Source organism: Schistosoma haematobium, chromosome 1, assembly GCF_000699445.3.
Source record: "Schistosoma haematobium chromosome 1, whole genome shotgun sequence".
Taxonomy (NCBI): Eukaryota; Metazoa; Platyhelminthes; class Trematoda; order Strigeidida; family Schistosomatidae; genus Schistosoma; species Schistosoma haematobium.
In genome coordinates this window covers 90,874,247-90,896,867 of record NC_067196.1, presented here as the reverse complement: position 1 = coordinate 90,896,867, position 22,621 = coordinate 90,874,247, and the positions used below count along the sequence as shown (strand labels likewise).

The following is a 22,621-nucleotide window of genomic DNA, read 5'->3' as shown; positions in this document are numbered from 1 at the left end:
AACACAGGAAATATCAGACTCAATTGCAAACGCTCAACCTTTAGCATATTCCTCATTTATTGCAAAGTATTACGATTATTTACGCGATTTCAATCGGAACCAGATTTGTTATCTTAGTTATAGACTATAAGTTACGTGTATGTAGATGACTTTCTGACTTTATCTAACAATAATGACCAGAAAGTATAACTGGAATGAAGAACATCATTATTATTGAATATTGAATACTGTGTTGTTATACAAACACAGAACAATCAAAACACTTGTTCATCAACTATGAAATAAGAACAAGTCACAACAGAGTGATCATTGGGTGGTGATCAATGTTATGCGTGTCAAGTGCTTATTTAGTGCAGATCGAATGCTATCGAACATGTTGCAATGTGGCCACCAGTTGCCTCAAGATTACAAGTACACCTTGCTGACGAGTGCTAATTAGCACGAAACACTGGTCCAGGGTTTCCTGTCGACTACATCTAATCACCATCTAATAAGAACAAGTTGATGAAAGTAAGAAGAACAAGAAGTAAGAATGAAACAAGTTGAAATAAAACATGATAATAATCGATAATTATATATTATGTATGAACGAGTTAATCAAGATCAGAAATGAACTTTTAAATTCTCAGTTTTTCTTTTTCTTAAAAAGAAATCTCAATACTCTTGATTAGAGTCATCAGAAATACGATTGTATGCTACTTAGAACATTCAAAGTAATCAGTAAAAGTTGATTTGTGTTATCATAGATTGAAAGTGTTCTTGTTATCATTTTCATAACAAAAAAACTGTCCATTTACACAGACTGATTCTAGCTAGGTAAGTACTGATGATGAATTTATTGAACACATATTTTGAGCACATCGCTGTTCACTCCAGGATTCGAGCCCAGCATCGTTGTCTTCAAACACTACCTGCCTACTGAGTCCAGATATCCACTCGCTTCCGCAGTGAGGGGAGTTAAAAATTCAGTCTCTAATTGTTTACTTGAATATTCCCGTTGATGTTTAGGACCGCAATTGATCAGCCTCTTATTAGCATATGTGAATATTGTGCGTATTGCGTCGATGGAGTTCGAGAGAACAGTCGCACAATATCGTGGATTAATTGAAATTAGACATTGAAACCGTTGGATGCCGGCCGACTCAATGGTATACAGGTTAAGTGTTCGCACGTGAGACCAATAGTCCTGGATTCGAATCTCACTGCTGCTGACTTCCGTACTGTGATGAGACGACCGATTGACGCTTCCAGGTTCTCATTGGTGGTCTGACATTCATCGGTTCATCAACTCAACCAAAAATATGACAATCTCCATAATCCCCCATTGAAGTGATCAAATTATTTACCATCATACAATAGTTATTCACTACTTCGATTTCAGTCAATACTCTTAATATGTCATTCTCTTGATTTTAAAGAAGGCGAAAACCAAATGGTTCTATGAGTAAACGATCACTCAACTCACTCGAAATTAGATGGCGAATGGTCATATTGTTCACTCATAGTTAGAGTAAGACTTTCTATGAAATGACAACCAAATGAATTGTTTTCACGTCATTTTGTATTTAGAAAAGTATCAATCGTTTCTGAAATGAAAAATTCACTCATTTCAGTTCCGTGAATGTATGTAGGTGGAGGTTAGTCACATAAGCACATCATTGGAATGCGATAAGTTCTATTCTAATTAAGATTCATATTACGCCCACTATACAGCATACAGTAAAGAGAATACCATGTTGTTTGATTAACGAGATGAAATGAAGTGGTAGACAACAACAAACTATAATCAATGATGTTTCTGTAGACACTTGAGTTCAGCAGAAATATGCTCATTAACTAAATGCTCAAATAATTTACACTGAGAATAGAAAATAGTAAATTTTACTTTGAAGATTGTATAGGAAGTAACAGAAATGATAGACGTTGGTGTTATCTGTGTATCGGACAGAATTCTCAGTTTATCAAATCTTATTCTTAATTGCAAACTATTTGAAAGCCAGTGATGTTTGTATAAACTAATGGTTACTTTATACTTGGTCTAAAAATTGCTGACCAGAAAATATCATTTACATCATACTAATTCAGCATAGCGAATTATGCAAGATCATCATTTGGAGAATTATGAATCCACTTCGTGAATGCCGAAGTTCTTTTGAAGTCACGAGGTCTATGTCGCAAATGTTCTTTAAATGAGAAGATATAACATGCAGTTCTTGAAATAAGTGAGGCACATTGAATGTATGCTGTGCAGAAAAAAATGAGAGATTCGAGAAATTCGCTGTTGTACTATGGTGATGAGTGAAAAAGTGAATAATACGTTCAGCTCTGTCATTACTGACCCTTGTGTATTCGCCGGTACACTAATACATTTTTGCATTCACTGATATGCATTATATGTTATCTTAGTGAATGGAATCATGTCATCGATATGTAGTTTTTATTACTGAACATGAACTCCCTTCATACTCAATGGAATTCAATGAATAATGAATAAAATAATTTACAAACTTGAAATGTTTATTGAACCTAATCATCATATGAAAAACATCAAGTTTCAATCGACATTAATGTGGACTTTTCCTATGAGGAGAAACTGATAATCATTCTTTGAGATTAGTTCACTATTCCAATCAACAGGATTTCCATGGATATCAATGACTGATCTGACACTCAGGTAAATTCTTATCAAGCTCTAGTGAATACGTTATATGAATACAAGTAACTACTACTACTTACACTATGAAGAAGAAGAAGAAGAAAAGTCAATAATTATGTGATAACAGACCACATATTAGTTGTACAATTTCATGTACAAATGATGATAATTCTAATGCTGATCAACCGTTTATTCAACTACATATTGTAATACACGAGAATGTAAAATGTTATTGATTGTCGACAACATTTTGAAGTGCATAATTCACCTTCACAATACGAAGAATTACTCTTTGCAAATATAATCAAAACATAAATAGTCTAGGTTTCTTGCACTGAGATTACTATTCGTTTACGAAAGTGTAGAGTGTTATTCATTCATCAATAATTCATTCATTATCACAATTGATTGATCACTGGGTAGTGATCAATGTCATGTGTTTCCAGTCCTTATAATTGGTGCAGATCGAATGCTATCGACCATGATGTCATATGGCCGCCAGTCGACTGTCGACTACCGCCAACAACCATCTGATTAATTCATTATATATAGCATAGACTAAATATATTTAGAAATATATATATAGAAACAATGAATCATTGACAATAAATTCATAGATGATTATTCAAAGCAACAGAATGTTTGTTCGTGAATATATGAGCACACATTTTGAACTACAAGTTCACTAGTCACTTGATGAAGTAAAGTAATACTAGTGATATCCAAAAAGGGTTATCATTAAAAATCGTGAAGAATTTCAACCAACAGTGGAAACGGGTCAGCTGATATGCGTCAATAGCTAGCCAGAAGAATATTGTATAACGATGTGTTCATCTACCAACATGATGATTGGTTAACAATGATCGTATGGTTTTATGAATTTTGATCGTCTAAATGATCACACTTTGAACCATCCAATCAGAAAGAACCAAACTAGCACTTAAGAATCTATATAAACTCAACAAGATCTAACAACAATTATTATGGTTTTGGACACTATGATGAGGTGAGTGTTGACTGTGCAGTTGAGACAAATGAGCGTGTTCTATGAATTTCAATGTGATCTAATGAGACAACGTTGTTTTGTTCATCTGAACTATTTCAGATATACTTTTCCATCTGGCCAGTTCATACTGCTGAGTTCGGTTATCGTAATAATTTCAACATTTTTGATTGTCATGAAATTTGCAAGAATCCTGGACTATTGGATTATAGAAAATTAATTTTTGGAGACGACTCACATGAATACGTAAGAAATCAGTCGGGTTCTAATACACATATTCAGTCTCACTATTACTACTATTTCCGGACAATCCGCCGTAATCAGCCTTCTCCAGTTGTAGATGAAACGTTTGTAAGATTGACTGCTGACGAGGTGAGTTGATCTCAGTTTGTAATGACCGTATTAATTCATATGTTTGTATATTTTCAAGAAAATCCCTCCGAAATTCCTGTTTAAATTCTATGGCACAGACGTCAGTGAACTAACGATGTACAGTCATGGTAAGAGAATGATTTTCTTCGAACAAAAATTGTTATTGAGTTTTGCTTATTCACACGGTTCATACAATTCATTTTAGTCTCCAGTTTATTTCAAAGTGTTTCCTTCATTCACTGCAGATTGTCAATCAAATTACATATTTTCATTCAATAAACACAGGTACAATAGAAATGAAAGCAACAAAAGGATCAGGAACGATTTACACTGACTTACAAAAGGGTGGGTTGCATGAACATCAGATTTTGAATAAGAGTGAGTTATTATATTATTCAGTGATATTTTGTCTCGTTTTTTATTTCGCACTTTCCGTTTTGCGTAAACGATTCATTACTTTACTTGGTTATTTCATGAAAACTCAGCAGTACACAGTGATTATTTTGTTTCTGTGATTCGGTAGCCTGAAATGTGTTCACAGCACGTATTACTGTCCAATGAAAACGTGGAATGAAACAGTGATTTACTTTAGAAATAGGTACAAATTGATTGAGTAGAAATAACAAATCTGATGATGCAGTCACTCAAGTGAAAACCACCTGCTCTACTGTCTGTTCAAACTACTATAAAACAGACATCTCACCACTGTGACACTTCGTGGTAGACTCAATGAATTGAATCAAACTACAGCTACAACAATAAGCAATGTTGTGTGGGAAATCAGTTTGCATTATTGAAGCACGTGAACTGTCATGTTATGTGCGATGTCCTCTAAATCTTTTCTGTCACTTACATAGTTCTTAAACGTTAAGTGTCTCTCGTCACATTTTCTTGATTATCATATTCGTATGATCATGAAGTTAGAACTAATGCGCTTTCTTAAACATCTAGTCAACGAACAACCATTGACAACCTGCTAGTACAACATGATTGATTCGAACCAGAACACTTAGAACATAAAAATGAAGTTAATTCACTCGCTCAGTTATCAGGATTAATGACATTGGAATAGCATTTCTGCATAATAGCTAGGTAAATAGAGCAAACACTGATTCATTGGAATAACAGGATCTCGGAAAATTATTTCGTATGTGCATGGTCGGTAGGATATCAACGGTATCTTAGTTAACCAAAAGTTTTAGAACCGACGTTCTAGATGTAAAATATTCTTCACTGTTGTCGACATTGAAATGTTCATCTCGTCGTTGAAATAATAATGATAATAATGATAAGGATCCTTCAAACTCTCATCTACTTGAAGTGGTTTATTTAAATGTTGAAAAGAAGATGATAGCTGGTTTCTAAACTCATTCTGTGTTGAAATGCATGTTTTTTAAAGGGGGCGGATATTCAGAATGCAGATGTATAAACACAACTTCTTTTTCTTTCATTATTTCAGAGGAATTATTGGCTGTCCGAAGCATTTTTCACCGAAACGTTGATGGTAAAAGTATGTATTCATTAAATGATTGTTTGAACGCATGTGATATATTAACACTTACACCATCATTCCTTGTAATTACTCTCACGTTTTCTATTTGACACGCGTAACTGAATTCTTTTCAAAAATTGACTGAAGTAATGCAGCGTGAACATTCTGAAAAATTAGGCGGAAACTATATATGGAATCCACTGATTGTTTGAACACATAGATTGAGATATAAAAAACAGATGAAATAAGCACGAACATACTAGATTTGGCGAGTAATAAATAGATCAATGTGGATAAATCAATTCAAAATCTCAGTAGTGTGATAAACCTGTAGTCCGGTACTTATTTTGAATCCATTTATCAGTTGTCCTCTATGAACGATCTTGCACTGTAGTCCGTCTGTTGAGTTCCGGATAATGTTGATAATCTTCTCAAGAACTTAGGAGTTTCGAAGAAGTTTCAATAAAGTCCTCCTATCTACACTGTCAAATGCCTTTACATAATCAATGAAGTTGATGTACAGTGTTGAGTTTCACTCAAATAATTGTTCGACGATGATCCGTAGTGTCTCAATTTGGTCTATGCACGATTGATCCTTACGGAATCCATCCTGTCGATCTCGAGTTCGGGTGTCTACTGCGTCTTTTGTTCGGTTCAGCAACACTCTGTTAAAGACGTTCCCTGGTACTGACATTAGTGTGATGCATCTGCAGTCCTCATATTTGCTCAGATCTACTTTCTTTGCTATCTTGATGATTTGCCTTTCTTTTCAGTCCGTCCGTATTTCGTCCTCCCCCAATTCCTCGTCAATAGAAGGTGGAGCATATTCGCAGTTACTTGAATGTGTGACTTCAATTCTTCAGCTGGTATATTGTCAGGTCCTGCTGCTTTTCTGCTCTTGATTTGTCTGATAGCCATTCCGGTTTCTCCGGTTGTTCGTGTAGTGACATCTATAGATAGGTCTGAGCGTGCTTGTCTGATGTCCGGTGGATTCTATAGAGCTGGTCTATTCAACAGTTCCCCAAAGTACTCTACCTATCTATTCCTCGATTCCTGAATCTTGATGATTGTCTTTTCTTCTTTGTCCGGTCTCTTTGGTTTAGTATATTTCCCTGCAAGTTTCTTCGTCGTACCGAATAGTTGTTTCATATTTCCTTCTCTTGCAGCTCTTTCCACCGTGGTTAATAGTTCTTCTTAGCATTCCTACTTGTCGGCTTTAATGTTCTTCTTCACTTGCTTGTTTGCTTCTATGTACTCAACCTGTGTCTTGACTATCTCTGCTCGTGTTCGGCTGTGATTAGTTGCTGTGTTCTTGTTCTTCCTTCATTCAATCTCGTCCAGTGTTCCTACAGAGATCCATTCTCTATAATGATGCTTGTTGCTGCCTCCTGGCACCTCTTAACACGTTGACGCTAGTGCTTCTTTGCTACCTTTCCAGTTGTCCTCCATAGTAGTTTCTTCCTCCTCCAGTAAATCCTATAAGGCTTGGAACCTGTTGTTGAGGGCTAGTTTGAATTCGTTGAATTTGTTAGTATCTCGAAGGAAGGGTGTATTATACCCCGTTAGTGCTGTTTGTTCAGTTGTTCAGTTCTTCTTTAGCTTCAGGTTTAAATTGGCGACAACTAGGTGGTGTTGTGATCTGAAGCTCTGTCAGCTCCTCTCCTGCTTCTCACTTGTTCAATTGTCCATGAGAGTTTTCGTTGATGCTGATATGATCTATCTGGTTCTCTGTGGTGTGATGCAGTGAGATCCAAGTAGCTTTGTGTATAAAAGTGTGTGGAAATATTGTGCCACCTGACCAAGTTGTTGAATGCATACAGATTTGCAAATCTCCACCCATTTTCGTTTCTCTCTCCCAGTCAATCCATGTCCTCTCATGATATCTTCATATCGAGTGTTGTCTATTCCGACTTTTGCGTTTAGATCTCCCATCTGAATGGTGAGGTTGTTTCTTGGGCACTTCGCTGTGATTGACTGCAGCCTATCGTAGAACTGATCTCTATCGTCGTCGTTGCTATCATCGGTGGGTGCATATGATTTAAAAGCATTCATCGTGATCCCGTTCATATTTGTGTTGAATGATGCTTTGATGATTTTAGATCCGTGAGATTCCCATCCTACATGTGCGTTTCGTGCTACTTCCTGAGTGTGCGGAGCATTTTTCTGTTCGTGACTCGATTTCGTTCAATTCGATTAACTTATTCTGATCACCACCAAGGTGTTTCTCCTTATCTCAGTAGCTACTTGATTAGTCGATCTCATGTTCAACAATTCTTCTTTACTCGTTCTTGGGAGGGTTAGTAATTGTAGGAGAGCTACAGGTATAATTGCATGACGTTCAGCAGATTATATTTACTTCGAATTCACCTTGAGAAATCATTTGAGAAAACACGATAAATATCTGCCTAAATCTGATCACTGTGTGGGTAGACACATACAAAGTCACATCTGACAATAACATGCTCATCATAAATTCCTGAAATTTTAAATGACGACAGTTTTCTTGTTACAGATGTTGAATTGAAGGTGTTAAATCTCATACATCCAAGCGGGAAGATATCAATTTATTATGAGAACGTAAGTCGCACAATTGAATAAATTACAGTTGTTTTGTTTCAAGTCTTTCAGATTATTACACTATTTAATGCAATTCAATACAGTCGAATGCATCAAGATACATTGAAGACGACAGAAAGAGATCAACATTTGTTCATGTGCATACAGACCATATGAAACTATTAACAATCCTTTTGTGACACACTTTATTCTAGCATTTTTATAAAAGAGTGAATGGTAAGGAGTCAACTGAAGAAATTCTGGTGTCTTCGTGCCGACTAAAGACAAACAGTGTGGGTTAGGGTACTACTGTAATGAACAAGAACATGAGTGGGGGCAATCGAATATAATTGATAGGAAATTACAGAACTTGTTAATAAAATCTAACAATCATATAGTAGATGCTTAATTTGCAAAATGTCCATCAATTGTCTTAAAATGACTCAGACTTCAATTTTCTTGCATTTTCATACAAATTGCATTCTGTCTTCAATGTTTACTGCTCAATCCTCTTGTCTCTCTGGTGCCAGACATTCCGTTCCTGCCTAACGTCATTTATTTCTTATATGGATATAAGTAGCCCACACCACACTACAAAGGAACAATTATATATTGTCAAGCTTCGTTACGTCTTCTGAAGATTAGATGTTTGAAGTGTTCACTCTTGAATAATCTTAGTCATAATTTGTTCAAATATTGATTGCTTTTCAGTGTGTGACTGTTTGAATGTCAGGTTTTATTGATTCACCCATTCGGAATACAGGCAATCAGGATGGGCTTGTAAGATGAAAGGTGTCATGTGTGTTGAACTGAATCAGTTTTGATTGTTTCGAGGTAATCGGAACACATTATGGGAAGCATTCGCCAGCGAAATGAACTCTAATGGATGGAAGTGAGCACATCAACACAATCACACCACATGACAACACATACACATGCAGCAAAATTACAGTTGCTCACAATCACATTTTTGTCGACCGACGTGGAAATTCATCTCACAGTATATCACCTCATTCCATGATAGATAGATAGATAAATCGTTCATCTAACTTCTCTGAAGTTGACAAATGAGGTGAGTCAGAATATGTTTGTAGACTAGATGGAACATAGTTCTAAGGCAACTGAGAGATCATTGCGGTTACTGTGAGTGTGATAATTTGTCTTTGTATAATATAATGTGAATGGCGACACATTACTTCAATGGTTGGTTGATTTTGTGATAGGTGTTAGTGTGTTGACAGATCTTGACTCAGACATCCATTACATATTTTCAGGTTCCTATGGAAATCGGGGAAAATGAATTGAAATCAACCGTTTACGTTCGATTTGAGTGTGGGGGTAACAAATGTCATTTATATTCTGATTTACACTGAAATACATGAACAACCATCTGTTAGACTAATGTCGCTCTCTTTTTGTAACTTATTTTCTGTGTATCAACACATGTCATGTCACATGAGATAAAGAGTCATTGGATATTTGAAGGAATATTTCGCATATGTTTACTGATTGACTGATCCAGACAGGGATATATGAACAACCAAATTAGGTAGATGATACAGCCATTATTTTATTCACTTACTCACTGTTCAAGTCGTCAAACCTGTAGTCCTTAGTTTTATACTACTCAATACAAAAGGAAGCATATTTTGTCGGACAGGACTCATAGTTGTTTTACACAATGCTGAAACTTCACGCTAAGCTGAAATGGTCGTATGTTGTTGAAAGGTGAAGCTGAGTTCCAAGGCAAGCGTTTAGTGTAAGTGATTAGGTTGGATGCAGTCTATAATAATTGGATGTGAGAAAGTGTATTAAGCATTTGGTTAATAGTTACCTGATGATCTGTTGCAATGTGTTGCTGAGTCGTTTCACAGTAAACCTCAATGTTGATAATTTGTGAAATTATTTCTAATGAGCTTAACATATATTTTAAAGATGTTGCACTGACACGCTTATAACACAAATTCAGAAACTTAACGACATCATTTTTCATTTACTGGTTAGACGATGACCGCTTTCGAAACCAAATGTGATTTAAAGCATATTGCGTGAAAATGCTGTTTGACCATTATTGTATTCATGATAAGATATTAAACTGTTTCTTATTTTGATTGCTCCTTATACGAGCAAACACATTGTTATACATAAATCGAAAATCAATATTTTAAGTTTCTTCATCCGTAAACCTTATTTGAACAAGGACTGAAACATTCTAATATTATTGTTGATGGAAGATGGATCAAAACTAAAACTTTGGTCGAGTATGAAGTTGCCGGGGGTATGTTCAATATTATTTTATCATAGTTGACTATTCTCACACTTGGTTGCACAATTTCTGTTTCGTAAAATTGAAGAGTTCATGTATAATTTTGGTCAGTTATTAAATGATATTTAACCATCAATCTCAACTCTCGTCACATCAAACGTCTACTCACTGTTGAATATTTAAAATGATTAGAGACACATTTTGAACCACGATACAAGTCATCACTTTGATGAAATTTACCTAGACAAAACGGTAGTTCAGATGATATAAGCCAGTTAGTTGATTTTGCATTGACTCGACAGTGTCATTTATTTTTTCATGTGGAACTTATGATAGTGAATTTCCACGAGGTGTTGGATTCACGGAAACACTGTGAAATTTTAAATAGGTTGAATGCAATATCACAATTTCCTAAATCTTTACTTTATCCTACTCGACCGGTAAATTGAAGGTATATACAAGTTACTTGTCGGATTTTAATTTATCATTGTCAGGAGATATTATTACAGTATCAAAAATACTGACGATTTTCATGGAATGAGTATGTTTTCTTTCTGGTGAATACTTAAGTGAATAACCATAAACGTTATTCAGTTCATATTAGGGCGTGGGATACAACCCATCTTTCAGTCATTAAACTGACATCATGAAATGAAATTCAACAAACATCAAGTGCAACACGCTTTGCTGAATGCAGTGACAGCACAGTATGTACATTCCTGAAAGTTCACAGTCAATAAAATCCACGAAATTTGCTCGCCGATACTCATCGTTCATTATTGAACGTAGTTTTGTTCAACATCAACATGATGTCGTCAAATGTGAGTGACATTGAAAGTGTACTGAATTTCGTGTTGCGCAATATGATGAAAAATTCACACTGAATGAAACATCACCCAACTGCGAAATTACCATCATGTCATTGAGTTATAGTTACATGTTTTTAGTTCACCAATGTTTTATTTGATAACTTGTAATGCGATCACTTTATTGTTTTCACCAAAGATTGCCCAAACCACGAGTCGATTAAAGCATGTGGAGACGCAAAAATATTGAACGCAAAGTGTATGTGGTGTGAACATGCCAATATGTGCATTACCAGTAATGATAAGGATACTCACAAAGTCGATGGTTGCCGGAAGAAAGTAAGTAATCGGTAGACTTCACAGGTTGTATTCAGTATCAACATATTTGTAAATCTACTTACTCGGAAGAACATTTCACTGCATTGTTTAAGACTAATGCCTGAAAACCTGTCCATTTTCAGCTCATAGAATGTGAACAGACTTCCAATATCCAATATGAAACCGTAAATCTACGGACGCTGTCGAAAGATATCGGTGAAAATAGTTTAAATGATCAAGCGTAATCTGTTGAAAATCGTGTAGCGCGATTGAGTGATTAGTGCAAGTTCCCAAAACTGTCGTAGTTCAAATTCAGAATAAGTATTTCTGATTCCTTGTTGTGAAATGTGTGTTCTGTATGAACAGCATCAATAAAACCGACAGTTATAAGTCTGTTGATTGATATTGAGATTGTGATAAGATTCGACATCCAGGGAAAAAAATTCATCACACAAATATTAGTCGTTTGTTGATTGTAGGACAATGTATACTTATCACATTGACTGTCAAATCGGTAGCAGATATCTTGAATCATTATTCATTGATCACACAGTACAAAAATAAATTATGTAACTATTAGTTGAATTCACTTGTGTCAACAATACTGAAAATAATGTATATTGAATGATCAAATATTTAATATTTTATTATATTGCCTTTATTTCATTCTTCTGAAGAGCTCGATTGTCGACGTTTCTAGAGAACCAAAACCTATCGAAGAAGAAGAAGAAACAACTCCAACAGTAAATGAAGCCGGCTTAAGAAATGAATTGAGGCAGACTACTAATAACACTGAAACGCATTTGGTAAATATTTGATATTTGGTTATATTGCTACTATTTCATTCTTCTGAAGAGCTCGATTGTCGACGTTCCTGGAGAACCAGCACTTATCGAAAAAAAAGAAAAAACAACTCCAACAATAAATGAAGCTGACTTAAGAAATGAATTGAGGCAGACTACTAGTAACACTGAAACGCATTTGGTAAATATTCGATATTGAGTAGTTATTGTACTGTTTTGCTTTTTCAGAATGTGACTACAGATACGACAGACGATGAAGAGCAAAAGAAGTCCCGCAATTACTCGTATATTATCGTACCAGTAATTGTCACATTCATTGTCGTATGCAGTGGATGTGTCATAGGGTTATGGTTTTACAGAAAGAAGAGAAGTATGCCATGATTCGCACAAACGCCTTCTTATTTGTTGTTTTCATCAAGCTGACTGTTATTTTACTTTTCATTTGATTAAAACAATTTTGATTATGTTAATCATTTCAATAAATTGCTGATTGTTTCATGGAAATACACACAATATTCATGATTGTTTGTAGAATATATAATATGGTTTTCTGTGTTTATGTGATTGTTTTCATTCGGTAAAAACTGATTAGTTTTACAAGAGTTTACGGCATTCCATTTTGTGAATTAACAGTATCGTGTATACGTGATTATGTGACAATTGTAATCAACAGTGAATCCGTTGTGAATGTCCAGTTTGATGAAGCCTCACTACTGAAAAATATCATTTGAAAGTGTCGATGTTCGTTGTTTGAAACTGAAATGTCGGAATACCGCATTGACATTTAACGATGCACCTCATTCCTCCGTTATTCGATTATCCACTGTTTAGTAAAAGCCTGATGACAGACTATTGTTAATTAGGAGTTATGAATGCTGATTATGAAATATTTCTATAGGGTTAAGCTGATACTCAAGTATTAATGAGGAAAAATATAGGTTCAATAAACTAGTAACAGTCCTGTCGTAGCATTGCTAAATAAGATGAAAGATTTTTTAAAAAAGCACACTGTAATGTAAATAATCGATCCTAATCTCATGGAAATATGGGAAAACATCATACAAAGATTGACTCGTCAGCTGGCTGCACCTGTATCACAGAGTTGGTGTGTCACTGTGGTACTCGGACTCAGTATTGTTTTCTTCGAAAATCGTCGCGTCATCCCCTAAGTTATCAACATGTATATTCACTACCTTCTGCACACAGCTTCAATACACCATAATTAGGTGAACAGGGATTAATAAATGTTTGTCCTGTGGCAAACTGCATTCTCGGAACTCATATATTGTTTGTGATCCTGAACGCTTAAATTGTCACAAAACTGGATACATTATGTCGGTATTTTAGACTTATTGATGATACCAGACACCATTATTAAATTCTAATATGATTGGAGCCTTTTGTGATAATATTTTGCTTTCATCCACGATTTTGAATGCGCTTGCCACATGTGAGAGCAATTAAATATGTCTTTTGTTCATTCCGCAATCCCATTGTTGACACAGGCAGTATACCGTCAATCATTTTATTTGAACTTTGAATTTAGAGGGGCACTAAAATAACTTGCCCTCACTAGCTTTCAAAGAAGATTCTGATGCTTTGGTTAAAACGGTCATGGCCCCCTGTGTTAAGTGCTATGATGGGCTAAGAATTCAGTCTTCGACATTGAATCCCCGTTTGTTGAGGCAAACACGCACCACAGTTGAACCTGAAGATATTCCGAGTCACATTGATTGTTCTCAAGTGTTCGGCGAAGGTGACTTATGGGAAGTCTGTCTTCATAATCATTCGAATAAACTTTTATCAGATTTAGCAGCGATTACCATTATTTTTAACCCCGCCTGTAGCTCTTCTAGAGTTACTGCCGGTCCCAAGCCTGGGTAAAAGACAATGATTATGCATGCGGTTAGCGGCCCCGTCCCGTAGAAAACTAACTCGCCAGAAAAACACTTAACAGAAAAATTATTTCACACCATTTAAACACTGCTCTGGGAGTAAGAAGGTCTCCATTTTGAAGAACTATGACGCTTCATGATGAAAACCAAGTTCCTGCAAGAGTCACTAGGCAGGTGCTGCTTCTAACAGCCAAAGCAAAAATTGTTATAGGTACATGGAACGTCCGGACAATGTGGGGACCGGAGAGATTAGTCAAATGGCAACAGAAATAAGGAGATACAATTTGGCAGTACTGGAAATCAACGAAACCAATTGGACTCAAGCTGAACAACAAAGGCTGAATACAGGAGAGATCCTGCTACACCCCGGTTATGAAGAGGAAAATGCTTCGCACACTCAGGGAGTTGTTCTAATGCTGTAGAAAGTAGCGCGAAACGCACATGTAGGATGGGAATCTCACGGATCTAAAATCATCAAAGCATCATTCAACACAAATATGAACGGGATCACGATGAATGCTTTTAAATCATATGCACCCACCGATGATAGCAACGACGACGATAGAGATCAGTTCTACGATAGGCTGCAGTCAATCACAGCGAAGTGCTCAAGAAACAACCTCACCATTCAGATGGGAGATCTAAACGCAAAAGTCGGAATAGACAACACTCGATATGAAGATATCATGAGAGGACATGGATTGACTGGGAGAGAGAAATGAAAATGGGTGGAGATTTGCAAATCTGTATGCATTCAACAACTTGGTCAGGTGGCACAATATTTCCACACACTTTTATACACAAAGCTACTTGGATCTCACTGCATCACACCACAGAGAACCAGATAGATCATATCAGCATCAACGAAAACTCTCATGGACAATTGAACAAGTGAGAAGCAGGAGAGGAGCTGACAGAGCTTCAGATCACAACACCACCTAGTTGTCGCCAATTTAAACCTGAAGCTAAAGAAGAACTGAACAACTGAACAAACAGCACTAACGGGGTATAATACACCCTTCCTTCGAGATACTAACAAATTCAACGAATTCAAACTAGCCCTCAACAACAGGTTCCAAGCCTTATAGGATTTACTGGAGGAGGAAGAAACTACTATGGAGGACAACTGGAAAGGTAGCAAAGAAGCACTAGCGTCAACGTGTTAAGAGGTGCCAGGAGGCAGCAACAAGCATCATTATAGAGAATGGATCTCTGTAGGAACACTGGACGAGATTGAATGAAGGAAGAACAAGAACACAGCAACTAATCACAGCCGAAAACGAGCAGAGATAGTCAAGACACAGGTTGAGTACATAGAAGCAAACAAGCAAGTGAAGAAGAACATTAAAGCCGACAAGTAGGAATGCTAAGAAGAACTATTAACCACGGTGGAAAGAGCTGCAAGAGAAGGAAATATGAAACAACTATTCGGTACAACGAAGAAACTTGCAGGGAAATATACTAAACCAAAGAGACCGGACAAAGAAGAAAAGACAATCATCAAGATTCAGGAATCGAGGAATAGATAGGTAGAGTACTTTGGGGAACTGTTGAATAGACCAGCTCTATAGAATCCATCGGACATCAGACAAGCACGCTCAGACCTATCTATAGATGTCACTACACGAACAACCGGAGAAACCGGAATGGCTATCAGACAAATCAAGAGCAGAAAAGCAGCAGGACCTGACAATATACCAGCTGAAGAATTGAAGTCACACATTCAAGTAACTGCGAATATGCTCCACCTTCTATTGACGAGGAATTGGGGGGAGGACGAAATACGGACGGACTGAAAAGAAAGGCAAATCATCAAGATAGCAAAGAAAGTAGATCTGAGCAAATATGAGGACTGCAGATGCATCACACTAATGTCAGTACCAGGGAACAGAGTGTTGCTGAACCGAACAAAAGACGCAGTAGACACCCGAACTCGAGATCGACAGGATGGATTCCGTAAGGATCAATCGTGCATAGACCAAATTGAGACACTACGGATCATCGTCGAACAATTATTTGAGTGAAACTCAACACTGTACATCAACCTCATTGATTATGTAAAGGCATTTGACAGTGTAGATAGGAGGACTTTATTGAAACTTGCTCGACACTCCTGAGTTCTTAAGAAGATTATCAACATTATCCGGAACTCATACGACGGATTACAGTGTAAATTGTTGCATGGAGATCAGCTGACAGATGCATTCCAAGTTGGTTCCAGTGTCAGACAAGTCTTTTGCTCTCCCCCTTCTTCCTTCTTCTGCTGGTCGAATGAATTTTGAAGACCTGGACATCTGAGGGAAAACATGGCATGCAATGCACAGCTAAGAATAAATTAGGCGATTTGGATCTCGCAGACGGCCTAGCCCTCCTATCGCATACATACCAGCAAATGCAGATAAAGACAGCCAGTGTAGCAGCAATCTCTGCATCAGTAGATCTCAACATACTCAAGGGAAAATCCAACATCGCCAAATGCAACACGGAAGACAACCACTCAATCATACTTCGTGACGAATCTCTCTAGGACATGTACCTGAGAATCAACATCGATGAACAATTTATTCAGATGCAAACGTAAAGGCGAGGATTGGCAAAGCAAGGTCCGCATTCCTGCAATTCAACAGCGTATGGAACTCAAAACAACTTTCAACCAATATCGAGGTGAGGATCTTCCATACCAACGTCAAGGCAGTTCTACTGTACGAAGCTGAAACTTGGAGAACTACAACAACCGTCATCAAGAAGGTACAAGTATTTATAAATAGCTGTCTACGCAAGATACTCAACATCCATTGGCCGGATACCATCAGCAATAGCCTTCTGTGGAAGAGAACAAACCAGCTTCCAGCTGAAGAGAGAATTAGGAAACGACGATGGAAATGGATAGGACATGCGTTACGGAAATCACTAAACTGCATCACGGGGCAAGCCCCAACTTGGAATCCTGAAGGGAAGCGGAAAAGAAGAAGGCGAAAGAACACACTACGTCGGGAAATATAAGAACATACGAAAAAGATGAATGAAAACTGGAAGGAGCTAGAAGGATTACTAAGGACAGGGTTAGATGGAGAATACTGCTGAATGGCCTATGCTCCTCCTCGCGGAGGAAGAGTCGTAATTAAGTAGCCGTTAATTGTGGCCGATCCAAATACTACTTCCCTCTATTCTGTTTAATTTGTTCTCCAGCCATGTTCTATGAATTGATGTGATGTAGTCAGTGATGTGAAAGGTGTTGACATTTTTTCAATTGATCTCAATACTTTCGGTTCTCATAAAATATATCATGATCAGTGACTTACTACTTCCATACGTCGTCTGCTTAAAGAGCATTTGACGTTTATTCAAATCATTGTTCATTTCATATATCTGATATCGAGCGTCTGTCAAATACTCTCCAAACATCGATATTCTATGATGAAATTATTGTTATCTTATCCGCTATTATCCACTACATGTGATGACTAGGGACTGGTTTCATGATGGATTCCATGAAGTCATAGTGAGAAGCCGTGATGATTGGATTTCATCCATGTGTGTTGTGATGCACTTACTCACTGAACGCAATAGTGAACAGTCGCAAAATATCGTGGATTAACTGAAATTAGACATTGAAACCGTTGGATGCCGGCCGACTCAATGGTATACAGGTTAAGTGTTCGCACGTGAGACCAATAGTCCTGGATTCGAATCTCACTGCTGCTGACTTCCGTACTGTGATGAGACGACCGATTGACGCTTCCAGGTTCTCATTGGTGGTCTGACATTCATCGGTTCATCAACTCAACCAAAAATATGACAATCTCCATAATCCCCCATTGAAGTGATCAAATTATTTACCATCATACAATAGTTATTCACTACTTCGATTTCAGTCAATACTCTTAATATGTCATTCTCTTGATTTTAAAGAAGGCGAAAACCAAATGGTTCTACGAGTAAACGACGACTAAACTCACTCGAAATTAGATGGCGAATGGTCACAGTGTTCATTCATAGTTAGAGTGAGACTTTCTATGAATTGACAGCCAAATGAATTGTTTTCACGTCATTTTATATTTAGAAAAGTATCAATCTTTTCTGAAATGAGAAATTCACTCATTTTACTTCCGTGAATGTATGTAGGTGAAGGTCAGTCAGATAAGCACATCATTGGAATGCGATAAGTTCTATTCTAATTAAGATTTATATTACGCCCACCATACAGCATACAGTAAAGAGAATACCATGTTGTTTGATTAACGAGATGAAATGAGGTGATAGACAACAACAAAGTATGATCAATGATGTTTCTGTAGACACTTGAGTTCAACAGAAATATGCTCATTAACTAAATGCTCAAATAATATACACTGAGAATAAGAAATCATAAATTTTACTTTGAAAATTATATAGGAAGTAAAGGAAATGATAGAACGCAGTGTTACGCTATATTCAATCGGTTTAATCGGACAGAATTCTCAGTTTATCAAATCTTATTCTTAAATGCAAGCTATTTAAAGGCCTTTGTATTATTAGGCGAATTCAAGAAAATCGATCAAACGCCATACATCATTCCGTTGGAAGGTGTGCAGCTGTTTTCATAATTGGTCTAGAGGGGCTGATCATTAACTACCTACTGTCCTTTTACATAGAATACGATTAAAGTGATGTGATAAACAATCACTTTAAAAACAATAATAATAACTCATTCATAAATTTGGATGCTCATTATCTATTTAGTTTCAACTATTTATTCATTTATTCAATCCATCTATCAGAATCATCAAATGGATGATAAGCCGTCATGCATGTACTATGATAATGTTAACAGACTTTTCACTAGCCAACAGATTACCACTGACTAATGTTATTCCCATATTTCATAGTTTTGAGCAATCTGTCACTCAACATCATTCTGTTGTTGTTGACTAAGTTGAATTATGGCGATCTGTCATCTACTTTTGCAACCTCAAGTGGTGTCCGTCACGGCTGTCCACTTTCTCCATTTTTGTTTAACTTCATCATAGGCCTATTGATGGGATGAACATTCTCGTCTACTGAATTCTCGGGTATTGATCTCCTTCCAGGAGATCCACTTATCGACATAGAATATGCAGATGACATAGTTCTGTTTGGTGAAGACGCTGATAAAATGCAGTCTTTTGGTTCCAATGAGCAACAATGCCAGGATGTTTAGAATGTGTTTCTCCCACTCTAAATGCAAGTTGTTGCTTCAGGACCGGCCCGCGTCAACACCTGAACTATAGATTGGAAGTGAAGTAGTCAAACGTGTCGACAACTTCACTTATCTTGAATGTCTGGTCAACCCTAATGCGTTGGTGTCTGACGAAACCTCAGCACAGATTCAAAAGCTCATTTCGCCATTGCCGACGTACGTCACCTATGGCGAAGGTGAGATATCCACCTGTCAATAAAAAGACAAGTACACTCTATATCAGTTCGTTCTGTTCTACTTTGCGGCTGTAAAACATGGCCATTAAGAGTAGAAGATACTCGTAAGATACTAGTATTTGACCACAAATGGCTCAGAAATATTGCTGGCATCTGCTGGGATCACCGGATAAGTAGTAGTGAGTTTAGATGCAGGGTATTAGGGAATGATGATGGTAAATCAGTCTATAAGGTTGTGAATCTTCATCGACCGAGATGGTTGGGCCACGTGTTACGTATGCCCGAACACCGATTATCACGACGTGCAATGCTAACCGGTGCTGGAGGTGGTTGGAAGAAAGTAAGGGGGGACCAAACCAAAACGTGGCATCAGTGGTTGAAGTCACTAACTTCTAGTCTGAACCATGTTGGTAGATAATAGTAGACTACTTGGTTGGGGTCCGCGTGACTGCCGTAACCAGCGTTTGGAGACTGTGGGTGACATAGCTGACAATCGACCACATTAGTGTAGATGTATATACTCTTTGTCTCCCCTTCTATGAATGGAATCAATATTTGATTCTAGTTTACAACTCTGAGGTAGTGTGCATTTAATAATTTATCACGGATTTCATTTAGAAACTTCAGGCCGTGCGGCGAGTACGGTGACTGAGTCAAGACCCAGGGGCTTATTTTTGCAACTTCAGATATTATTCAGCTATAAATTAGTGTCGACATCTAAGTTGTACAGAAGATCTGCCACAACCCAAATAACTTGTTGATATCATTTCTAATTGTCGAACTGATTGGCTTTTATGAGATTTCACAGACAACATCAGTTCCGTTTAAGATTCTAGGTATATGTTGCTGACGTCAACCAGTAGCAACTTTAAGTCAAGGACTTACTACTAACTATCTTTGCACACCTAATAAATTCAGAAATTTTGTGAAGAACACAATCTTTGAGCTTAAATGAAAAATACGCAGTATATTTATGGTCAGTCAATTTTTTTATGACAATTCATAAGTGACTTTTGTATTCACCAAATTTATATTCAGAATGGATTCTTAGATTGTTCAGTATGATATTCAAACAATAGACTGACAGAACAAGCCAATCAATAACTAAAGTCCTCTCTGCCAATAACTTCTATCCATGAAGTTTCTATTGAAATTACTGAATGAGGAGAAGTTGTCTGACATCAATTGGTTTCATAGACTAATCCATGGTGACTAACTATTGGATCATTAAACCTTGTAGTTACACTACAAACCTAATACACAGAATTCCACTACCACTATTGATCATTATCTTTGTGGTCTCATTTTTATAAATGTAACCGCAAAACATATAGGTCTAAAAATAGAAATATTAGTGACCTAGGTGACTATTAAATACTGTGACTGGAGATTTGACAATATAAGAATTTATGTGTTCACTGTGGACATCATGATGTATTCAGTAACAGTATTAGTGAATATACTGTTAGTGGGATAACCAAAAATATGACAAAATAATACACATCAATGTGCTAACAAGATCGCTTATTAAGCAAAGATGGATAGTTGCTAGCAGTGGAATCCAGTTTGACGCGCGTTTAATCCTATTTGGGAGTCATCAGCTGGATGAACCTGTCTCCCGGAGTTGATGCTCATTCCGGGACTCGAATCCGGTACCGTTCGCTTCAAACGCAGGAAGTGGATAGGATACACATTGAGGAAAGTACCCAACTGTATCACATGACACGCTCTCACATGGAGTCCCCAAGGCCAAAGGAGGAGAAGAGGAAGACTACAGAACACATTACGCCGAGAAATGGAGACAAACATGAGAAAAATAAACGAAACTTGGATAGAACTAGAAAGGAAGGCCGAGAACTGAGTGAATTGGAGAATGCTGGTCAGTGGTCGATACTCCATTGGGAGTAACCGGCGTAACACACTTTACTCCTAGACTTACCTTTTTCCTTTTGCATAAATAAAATATCGTAAAACTATTGATATGGTTGAATTAGATTCACATTGAATTGGTGCCCCAAAGGATGAAAATTCTCCATATTTATAATCATTAAACCGTATAGTCTCATTATTATTATCAAATAATTCTACATTCAATAGAAATTGACTACATATAGAATTACGATCTGAGGAATCATCAGTACTACTACTAATACTACTATTAGTAGTAGTAGTATGATTATTGACATAAGCCATTAATATCCTATTGAAACAACAATAACCAATACCAATTAAATTGGATTTTTGATCATAATCATCATTCATAGTGATGAAATTATTGAATAATTTCATATTATAAAATTCATTTGGTTGATTTAATTGTAATAAATGAAATAAATAGACTTCTAATTGTTTCCTGGTATCATGATTGTTGAGGTTGTGGTTGTCGTGGTAGTGGTTGTTGCTATGCCAACGATTGAAATTTCTCATAATCTGTATAGATCTATATATATCATGCAAGAAATTTTGTGTTAAAGAGTTTTGTGTGGTTAAATGATGAAATATTGGATAAAATGTTTCATTTAAATTAATCATTGTTGATGATCCTGATCCTTCTGCTGATGATGCTGACGACGCTCCTGTTCCCGCTCCTGCTGCTGATGGAATATCATTATAATGAGTAGTAGTAGCAGTAGTAGTAGTAGTATTATAAGTAGTATATAATAAATATTGTAATTGACGTGAATGAATTGTACATAGATTGAAATCATTTGTTGTTGTGGCATGAATCAAATTGACTAATTTCCGTGAAATTTTTCTTCTTTCATCAATAAATGACCATTGGATAAATCCATTAACATAATCATACACCAAATCATTATAATCGATAGAATGATCCTAATCAAATCGGATCTTTTATGAAAATGTTGGATCATACTCATTTTGTTTTTTTCAATTCGATGATGGAACCATTTAAGAAAAGAAACAAAGTTACATTCACCAACCCCGCCCCCTCAAAAGAAAGAAAAAAAGAAAAGAAAAAGAAGAAAAAGAAAAGATCTATTTACATCTATGTAGAAACAAGAATAATACTGATGATGATGAGGAGGAGGAGGAGGATAT

The 22,621-nt window shown here is 36.6% G+C and overlaps 2 protein-coding genes across 2 annotated transcripts; one reads left to right on the top strand and one right to left on the bottom strand.

Moving 5' to 3' along the window:
- Positions 1-164: 164 nt before the first annotated feature.
- MS3_00002449 (uncharacterized protein) lies at positions 165-22,435 on the bottom strand. Its single transcript, XM_051210050.1, has 2 exons — positions 21,501-22,435; positions 165-487 (listed from the first exon to the last, which is right to left on the bottom strand). The coding sequence occupies exons 1-2, from the start codon at positions 22,091-22,093 to the stop codon at positions 481-483; spliced, it is 600 nt and encodes a 199-aa protein (XP_051075536.1). The 5' UTR covers positions 22,094-22,435; the 3' UTR covers positions 165-480.
- MS3_00002450 (uncharacterized protein) lies at positions 3,769-13,631 on the top strand. The gene is made up of 10 exons (XM_051210051.1): positions 3,769-3,905; positions 3,942-4,159; positions 4,317-4,409; positions 5,491-5,541; positions 8,036-8,100; positions 8,144-10,357; positions 11,351-11,490; positions 12,147-12,275; positions 12,325-12,453; positions 12,501-13,631. Exons 7-10 carry the CDS (start codon positions 11,413-11,415, stop codon positions 12,651-12,653), a joined length of 489 nt encoding a protein of 162 aa, XP_051075537.1. The 5' UTR covers positions 3,769-3,905; positions 3,942-4,159; positions 4,317-4,409; positions 5,491-5,541; positions 8,036-8,100; positions 8,144-10,357; positions 11,351-11,412; the 3' UTR covers positions 12,654-13,631.
- Positions 22,436-22,621: the final 186 nt, after the last annotated feature.

Excerpts from the sequence above, each read along its gene's own strand:
- MS3_00002450 (XM_051210051.1), top strand. The coding sequence starts at position 11,413 with ATGTGGTGTGAACATGCCAATATGTGCATTACCAGTAATGATAAGGAT. Across the intron at positions 11,491-12,146 it reads TCGATGGTTGCCGGAAGAAA|AGCTCGATTGTCGACGTTTC; the intron begins GTAAGTAATCGG and ends ATTCTTCTGAAG. Across the intron at positions 12,454-12,500 it reads GTAACACTGAAACGCATTTG|AATGTGACTACAGATACGAC; the intron begins GTAAATATTCGA and ends TTGCTTTTTCAG.
- MS3_00002449 (XM_051210050.1), bottom strand. The coding sequence starts at position 22,093 with ATGATTAATTTAAATGAAACATTTTATCCAATATTTCATCATTTAACC.